General features: G+C 34.6%; 2 protein-coding genes and 1 long non-coding RNA gene across 4 annotated transcripts; 1 reads left to right on the top strand and 2 right to left on the bottom strand.

The window, feature by feature from the left end:
* The first annotated feature begins 7260 nt into the window (after window positions 1–7260).
* Window positions 7261–10335, top strand: LOC116005371 (tetraspanin-3-like). The gene is made up of 2 exons (XM_031245654.1): window positions 7261–7934; window positions 9756–10335. Exons 1-2 carry the CDS (start codon window positions 7422–7424, stop codon window positions 10098–10100), a joined length of 858 nt encoding a protein of 285 aa, XP_031101514.1. The 5' UTR covers window positions 7261–7421; the 3' UTR covers window positions 10101–10335.
* A 226-nt stretch (window positions 10336–10561) lies between these two features.
* LOC116003639 (phosphatidylinositol transfer protein 1-like) lies at window positions 10562–14548 on the bottom strand. Of its 2 annotated transcripts, none has more exons than XM_031243540.1 (10): window positions 14312–14548; window positions 13602–13645; window positions 13343–13491; window positions 12879–12970; window positions 12747–12754; window positions 12588–12659; window positions 12264–12431; window positions 11558–11653; window positions 11135–11257; window positions 10562–10994 (listed from the first exon to the last, which is right to left on the bottom strand). In XM_031243540.1, exons 2-10 carry the CDS (start codon window positions 13620–13622, stop codon window positions 10947–10949), a joined length of 777 nt encoding a protein of 258 aa, XP_031099400.1. In that variant the 5' UTR covers window positions 13623–13645; window positions 14312–14548; the 3' UTR covers window positions 10562–10946. The 2 variants fall into 2 exon arrangements, with proteins under 2 accessions (XP_031099400.1, XP_031099399.1); XM_031243539.1 differs by having other exon boundaries at window positions 13602–13632.
* Window positions 14549–19832: 5284 nt separating this feature from the next.
* Window positions 19833–21158, bottom strand: LOC116003493. Its single transcript, XR_004094663.1, has 3 exons — window positions 20977–21158; window positions 20348–20420; window positions 19833–20266 (listed from the first exon to the last, which is right to left on the bottom strand). It is a non-coding gene; the product is annotated as an uncharacterized LOC116003493 (long non-coding RNA).
* Window positions 21159–21587: the final 429 nt, after the last annotated feature.

Here is a 21587-nt window from a genome sequence, read left to right as displayed (position 1 = left end):
AAAACTACGTCGTTTTTGTTTTTTTTTTTAAAAAAAAAATAAAAATAAAAATAAGTAAGCATATTGCTGAATATAGAGTTGTCCAAAAATGTGTGAATGTAGAGGTTTCATAGTGTGAATGTAGAGTTGCCCAGAAATGTGTGAATGTGGAGGTTTCAAATTGTGAATATGGAGTATAGAAATCGTGAATGTAGAGTTATGCATGTGTGAATCTGTAATAGAGTTAAGAAGTTCTAGCAACTTGTAGCCCTGTAATGTGTGAATGTGAAGTTCTCAAGTTGTGAATGTGGAGTATAGGACCTGTGAATATAAAGTTTTGAATGTGTGAATGTGGAGTTTACAAATTGTGAATGTAGAGTATAGTGTATGTGAATGTAGAGTATAGTTACTAAACATATAATCCTGTAATGTGTGAATGTGAAATTTACAAATTGTGAATATAGAGTATAGTGTATGTGAATGTAGACCCAGATCCACCTTGCAAGGTGGACCTGGGTCCATGGTATAACAACTACAAACTGAGAAAGGAGAATAGTCCATTACAACTCATTTAAGAAATAATTTCAGCCGTAAACAGAAATGGGCTTTTCAGATTTTAATTTGGGCCGAACAGCCCTTTTGATATTTGATCATTTGGATACCCATTTCCCAATGGCAATTTATAATGTGGATCCTGTATAGAAATGACGCCCTTTCTATCTTTAAATTTTAACGAATTTTGCGGTTTTTTCATTTTTCATATTTCTACACGGCTACTAGTCTATTCCAAATATAGAATTCATACTATTAACTTCTTAAGGTACATGCCAAGGACCTTGTGGTCCAATAGCATCAAACCCTTCCCTTTATACAAGAGGTGGTGGGTTTGAGCTTCAGTGGAGTCAGTATTGACTCTTGTGCTTCAATAGATTGAGAAAGTAGTTATGAACAGATTCTTAAGGTACATAAATAATTTTACAACACATACACATTTGAGTAGTTATGAACAGATACTTCATTCTAATAAAGTTCGTAGTATTCAAAAAAAAAAAAAAACTTCTTAAGGTACATAAATAATTTTACAACACATACACATTTGGCTGGTTATAAAAAAACTGTTTGATAAATTAGCTGTAGCTGATTGAATGTAAAATGACATTTAAGGGTATGAGTGTATTGTATTATTTCAACCTTTAAATATAACAAGAAGATAAACTCTTATTAATAAATAATTATAAAATTTGGATATCATCTATACTTTTTTAAGGGCATAAGTTAATTATTTTTGTTTATTTAACTCTTATTAAATTATACGAGTATTCTAAAACAATTTTTATTACGTATTTATTTTCTATTATTATTATTAAAAATAACAAACCCATCACCCGTTTTATTATTATTATTATTATTATTATTATTATTATTATTATTATTATTATTATAAAATAACAAACACACCACCCATTTAAAAGTAAATCACATTGATTTCAAAGGATAAAATAGTCAATATACCCATTGTTCCCAACAAGCTAATACAAAAAGCTACATTCATTAGCTTTTCAATTTTCAGCTTATTAGCCCAATAAGCCAAGGCCAATAAGCCATTACCAAACACTTCAAAATAACTTATTGGTTGGTCAAACATCTAAACTTGGTCAAATAAGCTAAAATTTGGCTTATAAGCCAATAACCAAACACCCCCTTTATGTTCTATAAGTATAGAATTTCACAACACAAAACATAAATTCATAACATAAGACACACAATATGTTGTGTTACACATCTACTAATTTGCTCCAAGTACCTAATTCATATTATTAGGCGTTTGGTAGCCACCTGAAAATTTAAAAAGTAGAAAAATTATTCTCATGTTTGATGCAATATCTTCTTTTCTATTTTATTTATTTATTTGTTTTTTTTTTTTTTGCATCAAGTTAAAGTTTCTTATAAATATAAAAAATTTGTCTCTCATCTCATAACCTCGGAGAGTCACTACATGCCACTTGACCATAAAGTCATATATAACTTGATTAACTTAAGTTTAATTTTTTGATACTTAATTAATTTGATGACATGCCAAAAGCCTTGTGGGCGAACGACATAACTGTGGCTTCTCAAATGAGAGGTCTCAGGTTCGAACCCCAGTAGGTAACGGAGTCTATAGTACTCAAAAAAAATTAATTTGATGATATGGAGATTTTTTGGCATATGATTAATTAATTTACAAGTAATTTATTAAACTCTTGATTATTTGTTATGTGTTTTTTAATGTTTGTATGTACCAATGATATATTAGAGATTATAAAAATTTTTCTAGAGAAGTTTAAACAAACCAAACATGATAATGAATTTTTCAAGTAATTTAATTGTTATATTTCCAAAGCAACACCAAATTAATTAATTTTCTCCCTAAAGTTATTTCCATCAAACATATTATTTGGAAACATTTTTTTTTGGAAATTTAATTGATAAGAAAGTACGAAAAAATCAATATCTTATTAAGGTACATAATTTCATAACACAAAATACAAAAACTCACAACATAACACACATATACATACTTTACGATATATATATATATATATATATATATATATATATATATATATATATATATATATATATATATATTGTAACGTGAATTGGACAACCAAATGGTCACAGTCAAAATTAAATATGTCGTCGTTCGAAAACGACCACGTACAGAACCAGGGTCCACGGGATAAGAATTGTTTCCCAATATATCGCAAATTATATTGTGGATCAAATTAATCACACACATTGTGGACCATGGTTCAAATTATGTACATACAATTAATATATTATGTATATTCGGTTAACAAAATATATACATGTTCTATGCTCATAATATATGAACTATATGTAAATAAACTGAATATACATAATATGTTCATTGTAAGTACATAATTTGGACCAAGGTCCAAAATGTGCATGATCGACTCTATCACCCTAGTCCCACAATATAATGATTGTCAATATATTTAGAGGAATGATTATATGAGAACACAAGTTCCATGTAAAAAGTGTGTATTAATCTCATCAACCGATATAAGTTGATCAAGAGTTAAAAATTTAAAAAAAAAAAAAAAGAAATATTTACGTAATTGCAATAGCACATTCGCGAATAGCTAACACTGCACTCATAATCTATAATAGCGCACTCATGTGAGTGCACTATTAATTTCCTAATTGCACTATCAAGTGTTTTCAAATGCATCACTATAATTACGAAAATATCACAATATTTTTTTTTCTTAATTTCAAAGTCTAATCAATATAGATGAATAAATAAGATTAATTTACACTTTTTATATGAAGCATGCATTCCCATTTTAATATGCCTGTTTTTCTTCCGATAACATTTTTAATTTTATTTTAAAAACCGGAAAAATAAGGGTGTAGTGGTTAAGAAAAGGTGGGCACACGCCGCACACAGTCATCCATGTGAAACATACCAAAGCATATATTACGGTTGGTGAGTGGTTGCTTTAAATTTGTTTTGGCATTAATTAGCTTTTGAAGCCATTTCGTAAATAATTTGATAAAAATTGGTGTAAGGCCATCTCTAAGGCACTGTACCAATTTTTTTTTAATTAAATTTTATATCAAATATAATATTCTCAACATATTTTTATATCAAATTTTTTTCATCTCCAATTCATTACACCAAATGCTGCACTAAAATTTATTTTTTTCACTTTAATTGTGGTTTATAAAAGCTTGATAGAGTAAAAGAAGTATTGGCACAAGATGCCAAATTAAAAAAAATGTTTTAAATTTGATTATGTATGACCTATTGTTAAAGACTTGGAGAAATTTAAAGGCCCCTCGAGCAGAGAACCAAGTATTGAAAGTCCAAAGCGAAGTTCTAACAGTGAAGGTGACGGTAAAAATGTTACCGGTATCTTTATATTATTAATCTCAGTGTCAAAGTACAATGGTGAGTACAATAGTGAGTTTAGTCTAGTAGTGTTTGTCTTAGTAATGTTGCGTCCCCTACTCTATGAGTGTGAGTGTCTTTTTATATGCTTGACTACAACGACTCATTGCTTCCACTTCAATGCGTAGTAAGTGACCTCTTTAATGTTCTTCAGTAAGTGGATATTAATACTGAGGAGCCATTGGAGTGACTCCTCCTCTTTAATGTGTAACGACCTCTTTCACGCCCGTTAACTACCTTCGGGTCAGTGCTGATAATTCGGGTAGGGTGCTGATGCTCAATTATCTTGTCACTAGTCCCCCCACTCCTTAGCCAACGAGAGTGGTTGAGGTGGTTTGAGAGTAATGACGTATGTAAAAATTGATTTTTTTTCTAACGGTAAGAGAATTGTAGCCGAGGCGAGGGCGAGGCCTCGGCCAATTTTTGGCCGAGGTCAGCCTTGAGCAATTTTCAGCCGAGGTCAGGCCTCGGCCAATTTTTGACTAAGGTCAGCCTCGACCAATTTTTGGCCGAGGTTAGCCTCGACCAATTTCGGCCGAGGTCAGGCCTCAGCCTATTTTTGGCCGAGGTCAGCCTCGACCAATTTTGGCCGAGGTCAGGCCTCGGCCATGATTTTTGATGTTTTTTTTGTGTTTTTTGTTTTTGTTTTTGGGCATTCTGTGCGCGACCAGCCGTAGGCTCGGTCAAAGGTCAGCTTTCCCGTCAGGTAGCTAGCGAGATCGGATCTCGTGCAAGACCTAAGGGACTAAAGTGTGGTGTTTTTTAAATCAAGCCTTCGGCTTGACGCAGAAAAATACTCTTCTGTCAGGTAGCTAGCGATATCGGATCTCGTGTCGGCCATAAGAGAATAGAGTGTGGTGTTTTCGTAGCACATCCTTAAGCTTTACCCAGAAAACACCCTCCCGTCAGGTAGCTAGCGATATCGGATCTCGTGCCGGCCCTAAGGGAGTAAAGTTTTATTTTATTTTATTTTCACGGAATTTGAGAGGTGACGACACTTGAGGAGGTGACGGCACTTGAGGAGGTGACGCTGCTTGAGAAGGTGACGCTGCTTGAGGAGGTGATGCCACTTGAGGAGGTGACGACGCTTGAGGAGGTGACGGCGCTTGAGAAGGAGGCAATGCCGCTTGAGGAGTCGACGCCGCTTGAGGAGGTGACGCCACTTGAGGAGGCGACGCCAATGAGGATGCGATTCCACTTGATGAGCAGGACGCCACTGGATAAAGATGAGGCAAACGCTGCTGATGAGGAGGCGGACGCCCTGTCCTGGAAGGCACCGGGGTAGCCTTCTTTTGTAATATGTAGAGCTTTGCCTGAGATTTGGCCTCTACTCTCAATCTGGAGGAGGTGGTGGCAGTGGTGGGGCCTGGCCTTGCATTCCTGCTACTAGTTGGGTCATCATCGCCGCCGCCTGTTGAATGACTTGCGATGCTGCTTGGAAGTGATCCACAGCTTAGATAGGAGCAGCGTTCATTGGGAGGGGAGCGCAGCCCCCATCGTGGTTGTTGTTGAGTTGGCTACGGAGATCACCCTCTCAGCGATGATTGTTGTTGATCTGGCTGCGAAGATCACCCTCGCGACGATCTCCCACGCGGTTACTATTGAGCTGCTCACGAAGATCACCCGAGAGGTGATCATTGTTCACTTGACGAGAACCATGAGAGCTGCTAGATTCGGATCGCGCCATCGGATAAGATGAGCTGGGTATTTTGTGATCTGTGAAGTTTGCATGAGATCTGATCTCGGCTCTCAATGAAAGCACCAAGGACGGTAAAAATGTTACCAGTATCTTTGTATTATTAATCTCAGTGTCAAAGTACAATGGTGAGTACAATAGTGAGTTTAGTCTAGTAGTGTTTGTCTTAGTAATGTTGCGTCCCCTACTCTATGAGTGTGAGTGTCTTTTTATATGCTTGAGTGCAATGACTCTTTGCTTTCACTTCAATGCGCAGTAAGTGACCTCTTCAATGTTCTTCAGTAAGTGGATATTAATACTGAGGAGCCGTTGGAGTGGCTCCTCCTCTTTAATGTGTAACGGCCTCTTTCACGTTCGTTCACTACCTTCGGGTCAGTACTGATAATTCGGATCGGATGCTGATGCCTAATTATCCTGCCAGAAGAATCAGAGTCACAGGGCGATAAGTCAATATGTTCATCATCTTTTTGCTTGAATTTAGACGATGATTTTGAAACTCGAGGCTTGAACAATGAACGTCTTACCGGGCGTAAGAAGGAAAAAAAAAAAAAAGAAGCAAACAAACAAGCATTTGCAGAATGCCGTGAATATTTTACCAAAGTTACAGAACATAATGAAAAGATCGCACAAATGTTCAAACAAAGTCAAGCTCAACTCCAAAAAAATTATGAGCTTCAAATGTTAAAAGCTCAAAATGAAGCAAAGGAAGTAGAGTTGACGGAACTCCAAGAAGAGAACAAAATCATGAGCATAGATGCAGATTTCATCACAAAATTCAATAAGGCGTGAGTAAGTCAAAAATACACAACTATGAATTCATGCAAAGAAAGTTCACCAACCATTTGGATGAGTAGAATTGAGTAGTCAATTTAACCAATATTTTAAAAATTTGGGAACAAATGAGGTTGACCTTGGAGATTATTGAACTTAAGTATGTCTACGTCCTAATTTGTGATTTTGTTAGTTTGTGGGGCCCAACTAATGGGATGGAGCTTGCCTGTCGTCGGCACGTGAAGAGCGTTAATTACTTCTTTTTTTTTTCTTTCTAATTCAGCTTTGTTTTTTCTCTCCATTTTCTCTTTTTTAATTCCTCCTAAAAAATTCACACTATTAAGGATGCCCTTAAAGCATCACCATCAATGGATAATTGTGGGTTATTGGAATAGTATTGTATGACATGGAAGAAAGAGAAATGGGGAAAGAGAAAGTTGGGAATCATCTCCAAGGGAGACATTTTGGAACAATGCAAAGCTAAGAAAAGGATTTCCTGCTGTGCGCGTTTGGCGCCCACTCGGGCGCACCTAACATTTATTATTTAAAAAAAATCATATTTATATTATTTTTTTCCTTCCCTTCCCATATTTTCTTTCATAATCACACTTACAACCACTTCTCAAAAATCGTCAAATAACCTCACTACTAAGGTTGCTCTTATACATTTTCAAAAAAAAAAGATGCTCTTATACAAATTTAAATCGTGAAAAACGTCATAAAATTTTTATGTTAAATTATTAATTTATTTAATCATTAGAAATAAAATCACATCAAATAATTTAGAAAATTTGTTCCATTATATTCATATATCCAGTCTCAAACTAATAATATCATCCTTGTCACCACTAGTCTTGTCACTCACTCAGCACTACTGCCTGTCCTTTAACTGATTAACCCATTTTCCCCTCTCTCCCCACTCCTTTCCCCTCAACCCTCACCGCCCATCGCCGCCGTCTTCACCTCCGGCAACACTGGCAAACTAAAAAAAAAAAAAAAAAAGCGCAAAAAGCCATGAGAACCAGCAACCATTTGATAGGTCTGATGAACTTCTTGACCTTCCTGGCCTCAATCCCGATTCTGGGCGGCGGGATATGGCTGAGCAGCCGAGCCAACAGTACGGACTGCATGAAGTTTCTTCAGTGGCCCATCATAGTCATAGGCGTGGCCATCATGGTGGTTTCACTCGCCGGGTTCGCTGGCGCGTGTTACAGAAACACCTTCCTCATGTACCTTTATCTCTGGGCTATGTTCTTCATCATAGCCGCGCTTATTGGGTTCGTCATCTTCGCTTACGCCGTCACGGATAAGGGGTCGGGTCAACCCGTATTTAACCGGGCTTACATGGAGTATTATCTCCAGGATTACTCCGGCTGGCTGGAGGAGAGGGTTACAACTCAGAGCTACTGGTCGAAGATCGGTTCTTGTGTCAGGGATTCTCATGTCTGTGGGAAGATGAGAAAGTTCGTTAATGGCGCCCCGGAAACTGCGGATATGTTTTACCGCAGACACCTTAGTCCTATTGAGGTATGACCCAATGTTCTTTTTTTTTTTTTTTCCTTAATTTTGGTAAAAAAAAAAAAAAACATTTCGATTCAATCCATGTTATCTCGAAATGGATAAATTTGATTAGTTCTATCAGTTATACGTTGAAATATGCTTGATTTATTAGAACCCAAGATTGAAATATGATCCGGGAATGCAGCTTAGGTCCTTCAGATCTGTTCTTGAGGAGCAAAGAACTAAAAATTGAGCCTTTAAAAGCTTAAAGCTTTACTCTTTTTTTTTTTCCTTTTTTTTTTTAATAGTTTTCTTTACAATATATTAAGAAGTTAAAACTTGCTTACAGAGCGAAAGTTTGGGATTCATTCCTGCCAAAAACAATGGGGCTTTGAGTTGGGCTCTTTGTGCTGAAAAATATATAGTTTGGTATTGAATCTTGAAGTAGATTGACTGGATTTACCTTCTGGGTTCCACAAATTATTCTGTGGACCTGGATTCAAAATATACCATTTACATACTGAAGGTTCATAATTTATATACTGAATGTTCATAACTAAATGCTTACAATTTACATACTGAATTTTCACGTTTTAAATTGTGAACATTCAATATGTAAATTGTGTATTTTGAATGCAAAGTGGACCCGGGTTCATGGTATAACTATTGCTCGGGTTTGAGGTGGGCTCATGGGATCCATAATATAATCTGGCGAGGGTAAAGTTGGGTTATTAACAAAAAAAAAAAGAACAAAAGATGACATTTTTCTGGTGTGATTATGGGGGCCGTGGGGGAAGAACAAAGGACGAGGAAAAATACGAAATGAGAAAAGGTGTCATGATCATCTTTTGTTGTCAAGTTATTATTGTCTAAAGAGGAGACAATGTGGCAACTATTTGTTGTCCTTTAATAAGGAGTACAAATCATGTGTCCAAAATTTTAAAGTAGATACTGATTTTTATAAAGTTTGGGCCTTTTGAGAACTTGGACGGAATATTTTTTCTTACTTTGGTGTTTTGCCTTAGTTTTTCATTGGCTGTCATGATTCATTCACTTAAAAATCTGGGATTTACAAGCCCTGTTGTGTTTTACCAAGCTTTCAAGATTCTTGATTCCTTTACCCTTCTGACACAAATGGTTCTTTGTCTTGTAACTATAAGAAAATGCATATAGTATTTACATATTAACCTGGCAGAGTGGCAGATGGGTCCTCGAGATTCTAGTTTCTTGGACAAGCTGTCTGTCTGAGTCGAGGACAAAAATCCGGTTAGGTGGCTGCTTAGTTTATCCAATTTAGGAGCCTTCTTTCTGGAAAATTATCTGGTTTTCGTTTCCTATGGAGTGATCCCATCCTGCACAAGAGATCTCGATGTAATATGATGTCTGTTTGTTCGTAAGGATATGTATTTGGTAATCTAATTTTGGTAATGCCATGTGGTTCTATCTTAGGGTAGATTAGGCTCGATGCCCTTAACCTTGCTTGCCTCCATACGTGGAACTGGCTTTAGACAACAAATCGCTTCCCTCACAGCCTTACTTTATTGTGGTTTGAAAACATAAGTAGTGGTTGTAGGAGCCAGAGAAAAAGTAGAAGCCTAGCACAAGCCACGAGCTCCAATAATTGGGGCCCCCAATAATTGATATCAAAATGCCAACATTTGATATCAACTTTAGTTTTTCCTCAATAGTTGTTTAGATATTAAGGAAGAAAATGACAACCTTGAATTCTTGATTTTATGGAAAATTTCGAAGCTTAAGTCGCCGTTCCCATTTAGACCACATCTCTATGTTTTCCGGATTTTGGAATCGTGCCATTTTACTAACGAGGCCTTAAAATATTTTGTGTAGTCGGGATGTTGCAAACCCCCCACGGCATGTAACTACGTTTACATGAACGAGACGTTATGGAGCATAGACGGGGGATTACCCACAGCTGACCAGGACTGTGTTCGATGGAGCAACGATCAACAGCTACTGTGCTACAACTGCAACTCTTGCAAAGCGGGTGTACTGGGCAGCCTGAAAAAGAGCTGGAGGAAGGTGTCCGTGATCAACATTGTCATATTAATCTTCCTGGTGATAATGTACGTCGTGGCCTGTGCAGCGTTTAGGCACAACAAGCGCATGGACAACGACGAGTCTTATGGCGAAACCAGGATGGAGAAGGAACACCCTAGCAGGATACAATTTTAAGAGTTTGCTCAAAATGTGTGGGAAAACATCCAACATTATTATGTATTTTGCTTATTCTACTCTTTTTAGATGAAAGCTATGTCTATATGCCTTATCCTTCTTCTGGAGACTGTAAATCACTAAATCTTGCATGGTGCCCTTTTGCAGATGATTTCCTGGTTTTCTTTTACTTCAATATATCAAGTGATTTTGTAATGCCTTCAGGAATTTCACCCTTTCCATTTTCTATAAGAAATCTCACTTCTTTGATTTACGCAAAAGTCTGCCGTTGTAATGGGTGAAGTGTCCGTTTTTTTAATCTTAGCGGGCAAAGGACCACGACGAAGTAAACCAACCAAGGTTACTCATAATTGATCAGCCTAAACTAAGAAAGCTAATAAACAATTCTCATTGGGAGTTGAACTTGAAATTTTGTGGTTATTAAGTCCCAAGAATCTCAATTCTGAGCAATATAGAGGATGTAATGAACAAAACATATATTTTACTTACAGAAAAAATGTTTTTCCTTAAACTTTACAATAAAAGCACTTTAGCAAAGGGGAAAATATGCAGTGTAAAGCCTATACAAAAAGGCAGATATTTGCACCATGGTACAGCTTTTTCATGGGCCATTGCTAACCTTAAAGTAATGAATTACAGTAATACAATAAAAATAATAACTTCTGGCTTTTAAAAATCTTGATTCTAAGCTAAACTATCACAGATGGTTTTCATCCACCATATGTTTTCAAGAACAATGATTAGTCACCTACTCACCTCATAGATTCAAGTGAGGATGAATTCTGATGGTTACCTCATCTTTATGAAGATGGGATTCAGTGGTTGATTTTCAGCATCAACTGGACATTATTCTTGAGCCATCATCTTGTCATTTGAATGGTACCGACCGAGTTTCTGTTTGCATGATAGAATGGTTCAACCACATCAGAATTCAGAAGGGCGAGGTTTTCCCAGTTCCATGTTTAAGTGGTAAAGCTCTTTACAAATTACCAAACTTTGAAAGCCAGTTATATATGCTACATAGTTTGCTTTACCTTATTTAAAGAGAGGTCGCTTTGTTGCTCTAGCTCGCGCATCATCTCCACTGTCATCCCATACCAGTCGTCGATCCACGCAAAAATATTCCGATGGCTTTCCATGAAAAGCGCCCCTTCACCCTACACCAAAGAGGAGAAAGAAATTACACATTCTGCTTGCTTATGGGGAAGAAGGAATGATTATAGCCTCAGCATTGTGAAAGGAAAAAGCGTTGATCAATGATTCCAACATAAGGCTCGAACAATCCATAAAAGCACGTTAGGCATATGGATCTTGCGGGCAGCATACTCTCAGAAGGAGAGGGGTCATTCTAATGTTCTCGAATGTTTAAACAGTTGTCATTCTAACCGAATTATGTTCCATCAAGGCCATTAAATCCGTTTCAAATCTATAAACTGTTAATAGTTGAAGATACATACTGCAACCAGAGCTCTTTCAAGTTTGCCTCCAAAGCCCCAGTATGGAGCGTCTACTGTCACCAATTTATAAGCTGTCATCACTGGAGCACAATTGTCCTGCAAGGGATGCCTATAGTGTAAGTAATCTCATATGACTTTATGCTTTGGAAATAAAATTGTCGATCCAAACAAGCATGCAGATTACTCTACAATTTAATAGCAATGCTCTGTGCATATTATGCAGGGAATGTTAACAGAGCCTATAAAGTTTATATTGCTTGAAACAAGAAGAAACAGATTCTATTTGGGAAGAAATATCACAAAACGTATTAGGGTCATAAGGCTTAACACAGTAGAGTATTCGTATTTATGGGGCCTAATAGAACTATAGAAACCAATAGAAATTACAGGAAACGGGATGCCAATATGAACAGCACTCGGCACCAGCTAGCATCTATTTCCGTTCATATACTGAGTTTTTCATATAAGATTTATACATAAAACTCAAACGCATATATGATTTAAGAGGCAATGCAAAGAATTGAAATCCATCATCTTGGAAAGAGAAGACACCAGAAGATGCTAAAGGCGCATTTTAGATTCAGATCCAAACGAAATTGTATGCAAATGTGTCAAATGTCACTTGAGTTCATGTACCATCTAGGACTCAATACCACTTTAGTACGAGCACAGAAGTAGCCATGCAATTCTAACAGGAGATACAAACCTTCCAACCCTCTAAGAGAGGTCCCCGTCCAGTTCTTGCTGACTGGAACTTGGACAAATCAATGTCGTTTCTCCCGATTATGTAACTCCAATAATCAGTTACACCTGAAGCAATATCAATAATTTCCACCTCCCTGGCAGCTAGTTGTGCTTCACTGAGTCCATGCACCTACATTGTTCAAAGTTTCATTGATACTCTTACGAAAACAACAAAACAAAAGAATAATGATTTTTGGATCACAGATTCTTCAAGTATGCTTTAATCCAACCATGAAATAGAAGGTAACAGTGAAGCTCTATTATTGTTCGTTGAATTCAAACTCACATTTTCAGATTGGCCGTTGTCAGCTTTATGAATAGTATCAATCGTAAGAAGGAATCTTGTGAAATATGGACACTGCAAAAAGTCAAGCAGCTAAGAACCCAATACTTGTCTAACTAGAAATACCCATGAATGAGAAACAAACGTCAAAACATAAAATACCTTTATAACTGCATGATGTTGAGTTCCATACAACAACCAAAAAATCGTTAGAAGTGTTTAAGAATGAAAACTGGAAGCTAGCTGAAAATAAGCATTCCTCGTGAATGCATATTCCTAAGTAAGAATATAAACCTGACTTGCACATAGGATATGCATTCCAAGCTTCTTCTTGCATCACCAGTGCATCTTCGGGCGCAAGTTTAGTCAGCCAAGTAGGAGCTTTGCTGCAGAAAACCAAATTGAAAACTTGAGTTCTAAAGTTAGATGGTCAGAAAGCTTTAGTCACATTATCCAATTTCACATAGAAACGATCAAATTGACTTATATAAAAGTCCTGCTTGGACATCAAAAAGAAATTCCATAAAAACGGCTGCATCAGAATATCTAAATGCTATAGCCGGAAACCCTGAAAGAAGTTTTCACAATCTAGCTTTTGCATTGCACATTAAATTGTACAGAGACATGACTACTTACAAGTTACAACATAACAATGCAACACATACCACTCATTCAAATCAATCTTCGAAAAATAGAGCTTCTTTTTATCTCATATTCATAACAAACTAAATATTCAACTCAACTACATATGAAATTACCTCTGCAATCTATAAATTTTGGACGTGTATTGGCCTTGACCAAATCCGTCATCCTCAAACGGTCTGTTCTCCAGAATCTCCACCCCTTCATTGCCTGTGGTATTCTGTTGTTGCATTTTCATGACCATAAACATCTGAGCTATATGATACTGCATTTCCATTGCAAAGAAACTAGTCACAACATATATACACATACATACAAACAAACAAAATCAATAGAAATCAAACTGGGTCTTAGAAAAATGCTAGCTTGCATTACCTCTTCTATTGACAAAGGCATGACAATTCGACTTCAATCAAGTCCCAGCAAAAGAGGGAAACAGGTCAAGGAAAATTCCGAGAAACCAAACAAAGCTAATTTATATTAACAACAAATAACACTACTACACACAAAATAGAGCCTGAGGAAATAAACCCACCAGCCTTTTTTCTCAGTTCATTGTAGGCAAATTATACCATGGACCAAAGTCATATGCATGCAGTTAACAACGGATTATATAAATAAATTGAAGGTGCATGATATGTTCACTACAGAATATATCAATTGTAATAATCACATAATTTATACATAATATATTTAGTGCAACACATAATCTGAATGTCTTTTTAGAACAAGGGGCACAATGCGAGGTGGACCCTGGTACATGGTATAACAATTGTTCATTGCAATGAAGCAAAAAAATTAAAATAAAATAAACAATATTGATCGAAAATTTAAAACCCAGGTCTACCGCAACATTGAACTAATCATCCCAAATTTTCTCCGCAATAAACGAAGCAGCAAACGGAATAAAAATCAATTCTATCGATTTCTTCAAAGTTGTATCTTTTGCAGATATCCAGAAAAGGTAAAATTGAGAAGAAACAACGCGTAATTCAAATATAGCAAAACCGGTATACAACATATTTACGTGCAAAAAAAAAGGCATAATTATACGTCCAAAAAATCAGGGGGGAAAAGAAGGATACAATTCTTTAAGGACAACCATTGTTGCAGAAGCTTGTGATGGGCGAATCGAGAGAACGATGAGAATCCGACCAAAGACGGAGTTTGTAAAGCTTGTTTGATGAAGAAATAAGCTACGAAGCAGAAAAGGAAATTATTGGGATAGAAGAAGAAGAAGAAGAGAAGGAAATTGCAGGGCAATTCAGCAATGGAGGAAGGAGGAAAAGCGTGATGACTTCTCAAAGTGGGCGGGCTCGAGGTGGGGTGGGGGTGGGTTGGGGGGGCTTTGTTTGACTTCACGTCCGCGGACGGACGGTTTGTTTTCTTGTTTGGGAGAGTTTGAATGGAAAATCGTTGACGCAAATTAGAAATATTTTTAAGATTCTTTCTTTTTCCCCACCATAATAAATCACAATTAGTTATATTATTTATAAGTGTTTTGTTGTACCATGTAAATTTCACTTTTTTTTTAAAGTTTAATAAATGGTGCAATTAAATTATTTAATATTTTCCTATTCGTTGTACAATTCTACATTATAATTTTTATTGTATCGCAATTCTACATTACAATTCCTATCATACTACAATTCTATCGTAATAAGACTACTATATATAAAAAACAAAATCCTCACTTTACTAATTGACTGAAAAATATTTTTAAAAAACTTTTAAAAAAGTTAATTACACTTTCCTTTTGAAAACTTTAAATTATTTAAACTTAAAAATATTAAATAAAGGGTTGTTAGATTATTTATAATAATTACAATTAATTCATTCAAATATTGAGGAGGAAGAAAAAACTAAATGCAATACAATGAAAATGAATATACTTAAGTTATAAAACTATAATTACACGTATATTAGTGGAATTGACTATTAATAATTGTCTAATAATTATTAAACTAAACATTGGTTGTTGAATTTATTTTTATAATAATTATAATTACATTATTTCTAATTTTTCCCATATTTATTTTAGTAATAATATAATTACATAAGTCATATTACATATTGATCTTTTAAAGATAATTGTAGACAAACAAGTCATATATTATTCAATTAATTGAGTAATACTTTTGCACTAATCTTATAATCAAATAAATGTACATGTTCGATATTACAATTTTTTATAATTTTATCTTTATTTTTATTATCTAAATATATTATAAAAAATTTATCTGTGCATCGCACAGGTAACTTGACAATTATTTGCTCTAATTCAGTAAGGAAAACATCAGAAAACATAATCGGTCCAACAAATTTCATCAATTGCGCTATATAATATTTGATGTTATAATTTATATAATTGTATATCGATCCAAATATTTTAAAAATATTTTAGCAAATCCATTCCGTGCAACGCACAAGCAAAAATACTAGTTTAGATAAAATTATCTAAATGAATTAAACTTCCTATCACCAAAGTTCAATCTTATAACCACTTATTTAGAATGATACAGAAGTATCATCATACTGCAATGTAGTTGATATGACATAGATTAAACTAAGATACGATGTCTCAATGCTTACGCGGATCGATGTATAATTTTTAAAAGAATAATTAAAAGAACTATCGCTATTTTTTTAAAAATTAAACATTTGAAAATAAAATATCTGTGCACATTTAATTCAAGTAACTTGCATTGTTAACATACTTAGGTTATGTTTAGCTGAAAAGTTATAAGCCCGAAGTTGAAATTTGAACAGCTGTTATGCTTAAAAGCGTTTGGTAAAAGTAGTTTTCTGATAAGCTAATAAATGTAAAAAGACTAAAAAAGACATTTTCATAAAATTTAAATAATTTTAAATTCAAATAAGTTTGTTCACATGTTAAAATATAAAATAATGAAATCAATATATTTTAATAAAATATAAAGTAAGAACATAAGTAAAACAAAATGTTTATAATTCATAAAATTAGTTCATAAAAAAGTTAATGTTCAAACACAAATATCAAATTGAAATTACAACCAAACATATTGATAAGAAAAGGTCAAAAAGGTTTTAATTGGGAGGGATAAAAGATGTCATTTATTTAAAATAATAAGGATAAAAATGGAAAAAAGTTAAGAAGCTACCAGCTTATTTTTGAAAAGCTATTGAAAGTAGCTTTTCAAAATAAGCTCTTATTTTAAGCTACTAGCTTATTTTGAGAACATCACCAAACAGAACTTATAACTTATTAGTAGCTTAAAATAAGTTATAAACTCCTAAATAAGCTCTGCCAAATAGAGCCTTAGTATCACACCAAGAGTAATTAACCTGTTGAATAGACAATATTATAATTTAATCCCACAGTTTTGTTGGTTTAGGAGATTTGATTGAAGGATTTTTTTTGGGGGTTAGAGAATCTAATTACACAATTTGTTAGATTTAATGAGCTAATTAAACACTTATTTCGAAATTAAATATATATGAGAATATTATGCATATAATAATTGAATAGGAAATTCTTTAAATAAAATACACCTCATATAGAGTTGATATAAGAGTCCATTTTCCTACTATATCTCACTTTCAGATTCCATTTGTCTTCATTGTTTAGCACCTTATCACCGAACAAACAGTGTTCATCCATATAATAAACAGGTGGCATTATGCCAGGCACCGAATATTCTACAAACTAAGCAAGATAATAAGAGCAACCACTTCTATTATATGTACTCTCAAATTCTACTCCATTATTTTTACTCTAGGATGTGGCAATCAAAAATATAATATTTTCATTATTTGAATCGGATTCCAAAAAAAAATATATACATCAAGGATTTGTAGGATGGAGTAAAAGTTGGAGTAAGAATTCGGAGTCTATGTAGTATTTTTCTAAGAGTATCACCAATATATTTTTTTGTTGTTTTTTAGAAGGAAAATACTATGTGTACTCTCATTTTATATTCCACAAACAAAATTTTGATATAAACATTTGTATTGAGACCCACATTAAAAAAATAGCTTATTAGTGTCCGTCACATCAGAGAGCAAATTTAGGGAGTAAGATTTGAGAGTACATATAGTAGAACTCTTTTGAAAAAACAAGCTTATGTGGATGAGAGAGGGTGAGGAATATGAATTGGAATCAAAATAAATAAACTAATAGTTAATTAATTAAAAAAACAAATAAATATATAATACATACACACACATATGTATATATTTATTAAAATTTTGTATTTAATGCATGGACAATGACCTTTTATTTTTTATTTTTTTTATTTTTCTCTCTTATTTTTTATTCAATTGTTCAAGAGTAAATGAGTAAAATGGTAATGAGTCTTGTAATGACAGGAAGTTAATGTTTTTAAAAAGGGCAGCTCTTCCGAAACCCACCAAGGAAACTTTATCAATAATGGCAGGAAGAAGTTAGAGGTTCTTATAAAGATCACCCAAAAAGGGAACATCTTTAAACGAATGTTGAATAACAAGAGCATTTGCTTCAGGCAAGGCTACTTGGTTGGATTCAACATTGTAATGTTCATTTATGTTTTAACAAAATGCTTCAGGGCGTGACACGCACGTGAGTAGTGCCTTTTACACCCATACGTGAAGCATAACTTGCTGCTGGCCAAAGTTATGATTGTATGAATGTGATTATCTTCGATAAGTTGGATCACTGTACTTTTTATTCTGATTTTGAGAGATTATTATTGCCACCGTGACCTATTATGCATATCGTGACCTCTTCCTCGTCTCCCTTTGGCATTACACGACAGGACAACATTATGTGTGTTTTAGGCAGGGCCGGCCCTGGCCATGTCGGGCCAAGGCGACCGCACAGGGCCCCCAATTTTTGGGGGCCTAGTTTTTTTTTTTTTTTAAATTATTTTTTATATATTTCAATATTTTTATACTTGATAAATATTTTTTTAAAATCTATATATTGGTTTTAATTGTAAGTGAAAATAAAATTTTAGAAGTAATTGACATCAAAATCTGGATGAATAAATTTGTTTTTAAATATGCACGGAAATGTCACTAATTTTAAATTAAATTTTGAAATGTATTTTTTTTGTTGAATTTTATGCATTATATTTAGACAAAAAAAAAATTTAATTACTTTTTCACTTTTGTCATAGAATACAATAATTTAAGTCTATACGGATTTGGACTCAATTACCTTTTATAGATTTTCTAGATCTTGTAGACTTCTATTTTTATATGTCATAGGTCTTTCTGAATTATGTTTCTTACTTTTATAAGTAGATATCTTTGTATCATTATAGGGAATCTAAATGTTAAAATAAATCTATCTTCCCCTATATTATTGTTTCTATTATTATTTTGTATTTTTTGTTTTACTCTATTATATTTAGATTATAATTTTACTCTATTATATTTAATTAGATTACATCTCAAAACAAAACTAGTGAAGATCCAAATTATATTATTAGACAGGGTCCTTATTTTTAATGGGACGGTCCTGGTTTCAGGCACTAGTGCATAGTTACCTGGATATGCATTATGAATTTGCAGCATGGGGAGGGGGTAATAACAAGAGGGCAAGGTCTTGTAAACAAGTTTGTAACAGAAAACATACTTCTTGCACAACAGATTTTGCGTGGCATGATTGCCGAGGTAGTGATACTTACCATTCCCTGTAACATGCGTATGGTAGATCAAGCTCTAAATATATAAAAAGATAACAACATGCATATTTTGCGTTTTTGGACTAAATTTTCTAGTTAGATCTTTGTCTATAGTTCATGAGCCAGATGCATAGCTAATGTTAGTTGTCACTTGAAGTATACTGTTATCATTTAATAAGTATGCTTCTGTCAGAAAGATGGGAACTCAGCCATGGGATCAGTCTTGTGATTATTAAAATGTTAGTTCAAAATTATTCTATGATAATCAGCAATTCTATCGCATATTTCATTAGCTGTCAAAACACAAAAAGGAACCGTACGTTAAATCATAATCTGGCATCAGTTCCTATATGATAGTGAATATACTCAGGACCGGTCGGATACACTCCAGAATCAGTCGGGAGGCTTTAAGGTCGGGCGGCCGGCTGGTCGGGAGGATCGCTGTAAGGTCGGACGTCACGAGTCGAACAGTATCCCCGTTTCGTCCACAACGTGGCGTGCCAACGGCTGCCACGTACTCCTTCCCGCTTGAGCGCGGAGTGAGGCGGGCGCATGCGCGCCACGTTCCCGTCATGCCGGAGGCCCGGCAACCGCGCTTTTTCCCCTTATAAATAGCGCATTTATGAGGAGAGAGAGGATCTTTTGGCCAATTCTTGACTAAGACTTAAAGAGAGCTCTCGGACAGTAGGGAAACCCACTGCAAACCTGCCGAGTCCTTTGAGCTCCTACTTGACTTGTAACCGGGTTTGGATCCTTGAGGTAATAAGAGATCGTATTTTCCAGTTTTACTTGGTGTTCGTATTTTACAGTATCACTATACTTATAACTAATACAGAAAGTTATGCTAAACATTAAAACATACTAAAGCCATATCTAATTCTCTAGTCTCTTTATCTTTTCATCATTTACTCAGAAATAAATCATTCTGAGATAACAAAGGCAAAGCATGAAGACTGCCAAAGATCAGAAACAATAAATTTTGAGATTCAGAATGCTACTAATCAGTTAAAGAAACAAGAGCAATGCAATACTATCTCTACAGCCCATTGTGGTGTACTATATATGCAGATACCATTGAAGCGGTATGAAGAGCACGGGTATGGTTTCTAATCATATCATTATCTTTTTCTTTATGATCTGGTGAACCATCACATAAGCCTTCAACTTATGTGATCTAATTAAGCACTCAAGCACCATATTTAGAAGAAAGAATTAATTGACAATTTAATCAAGAGCCATCTGCTCGTTCAGGTCAAGAATAGCAAAATATACACTGCCATTTCAAAGCTCCCAACGAAACAACTGCTTTTCCAGTTATGGTATCATTAAGAGATGGAATTTTCAGTAGATTTCCAGCCAGTGAAGAAGAAACTCTGCTGGGAATTTGCTTGAGGGCTATTTCAAAGGAACATATACAGTCAAATAAATGAACCCCCAAGAAGGAATGATCCAAAGCAAAAAATAACTGCAACTTACTATAAAATCACTTCACTGTCTTCCCCAGGAGCAAAACCATTCATGGCATAGCAAAACAGCTGCCTACCAACTCCTTCACATACTCAAAATCCAAAAGAACAAAATCAAAAAATGTAAAAGCTAGTCTACAACGACAACAACATGTAGAAACTTTGAAAAACCATAACTTTTGACTCGGTTATCCGTTTTGGACAAAAAGTCGCGTATTTTTTCGAGATCTAGGAGAAACTTACCACAGAAAAAAAAAGAAAAAAAAGAAAAAAAAGGAGAAACTTACCAAAGGCGGTTTTCCCCCTAATTTTTTTTAAAAAAATGATTCTCTAGCACTTAATTTTAATTTTTTGATGTATTTAGATGGTTTCAACAATTTTTTGGACATTTTTAAACCAACTTACGTAAATAGTTTGCAAGAAAAAACCAGGGAACATAGTGTTTTCTTAGTTAATTTCACTACTACACAATCTATTGAAAATAATATAGAGTGTTGTTTGATAGTATGTAATATGGATTTAAACAAGTGAATAATGAATAATGAATAATGAATAATGAATAATGAATAAATTATAAATTATTGAAAAAAAAAAACAAAAAAAAAAGTGAAAGAAGAAGCTGAAACGGGAGGGGTATACCAAGCATCGGCGGAGCGACGGCGAAGCGATGACCGTAGGCACGTCGGAGCAGGCAACTGCGTTCGGTCGTCCAGGCGAGCAGCGGTGGCGGTCGCTATATTTTATTAAAAAATTTTGCGCTTTGTTTTTTAGAAGCAAAATAAATCCGGGAATAATGCTCTAGCCACGGATTTTACTATATTAGCGACGGATCCTAAAATCTGTCTATAGATCATTATTCCCAGGTTTATTTTGCTTTTAAAGAAAGAGTGCAAATTTTTTGACAAAATCCGTCGCTAACTTTCAATTTTTTTAAATGGAAAATTGTAATTTATGCCCCTCCATAATATGTCAATTATCAATGTCACCCCTAAATTATTAGTGGTGTAAATGTTGCCCCTCAATTTTTTAAATGTACATATATTTCCCCTCTCATACCGTAAGGGAGGGGCAATATATGTATCATTTTGAAAATTGAGGGGCAACATTTACACTTGGTAGGGGCAATATATGTATCATTTTAAAAATTGAGAAGCAACATTTACACCACTAATAATTCAGTGGTGACATTGATAATTGACATATTTGGAGGGACATAAATTACAATTTTCTCTTTTTAAAAATAAGTAAAT

This window comes from Ipomoea triloba, chromosome 14 (assembly GCF_003576645.1).
Source record: "Ipomoea triloba cultivar NCNSP0323 chromosome 14, ASM357664v1".
Classification (NCBI taxonomy): Eukaryota; Viridiplantae; Streptophyta; class Magnoliopsida; order Solanales; family Convolvulaceae; genus Ipomoea; species Ipomoea triloba.
This window is presented reverse-complemented; position numbering and strand designations above follow the sequence as displayed.

Coding starts and splice junctions, on each gene's coding strand:
- LOC116003639 (XM_031243539.1), bottom strand. CDS start 14,331: ATGGTTGTCCTTAAAGAATT. Junction 13,633..14,311: donor ATGGTTGTCCTTAAAGAATT/GTATCCTTCTTT, acceptor ACTTGATTGAAG/TCGAATTGTCATGCCTTTGT. Junction 12,971..13,342: donor AAAATTTATAGATTGCAGAG/GTAATTTCATAT, acceptor GGTTTTCTGCAG/CAAAGCTCCTACTTGGCTGA.
- LOC116005371 (XM_031245654.1), top strand. CDS start 7,422: ATGAGAACCAGCAACCATTTGATAGGTCTGATGAACTTCTTGACCTTC. Junction 7,935..9,755: donor GACACCTTAGTCCTATTGAG/GTATGACCCAAT, acceptor TATTTTGTGTAG/TCGGGATGTTGCAAACCCCC.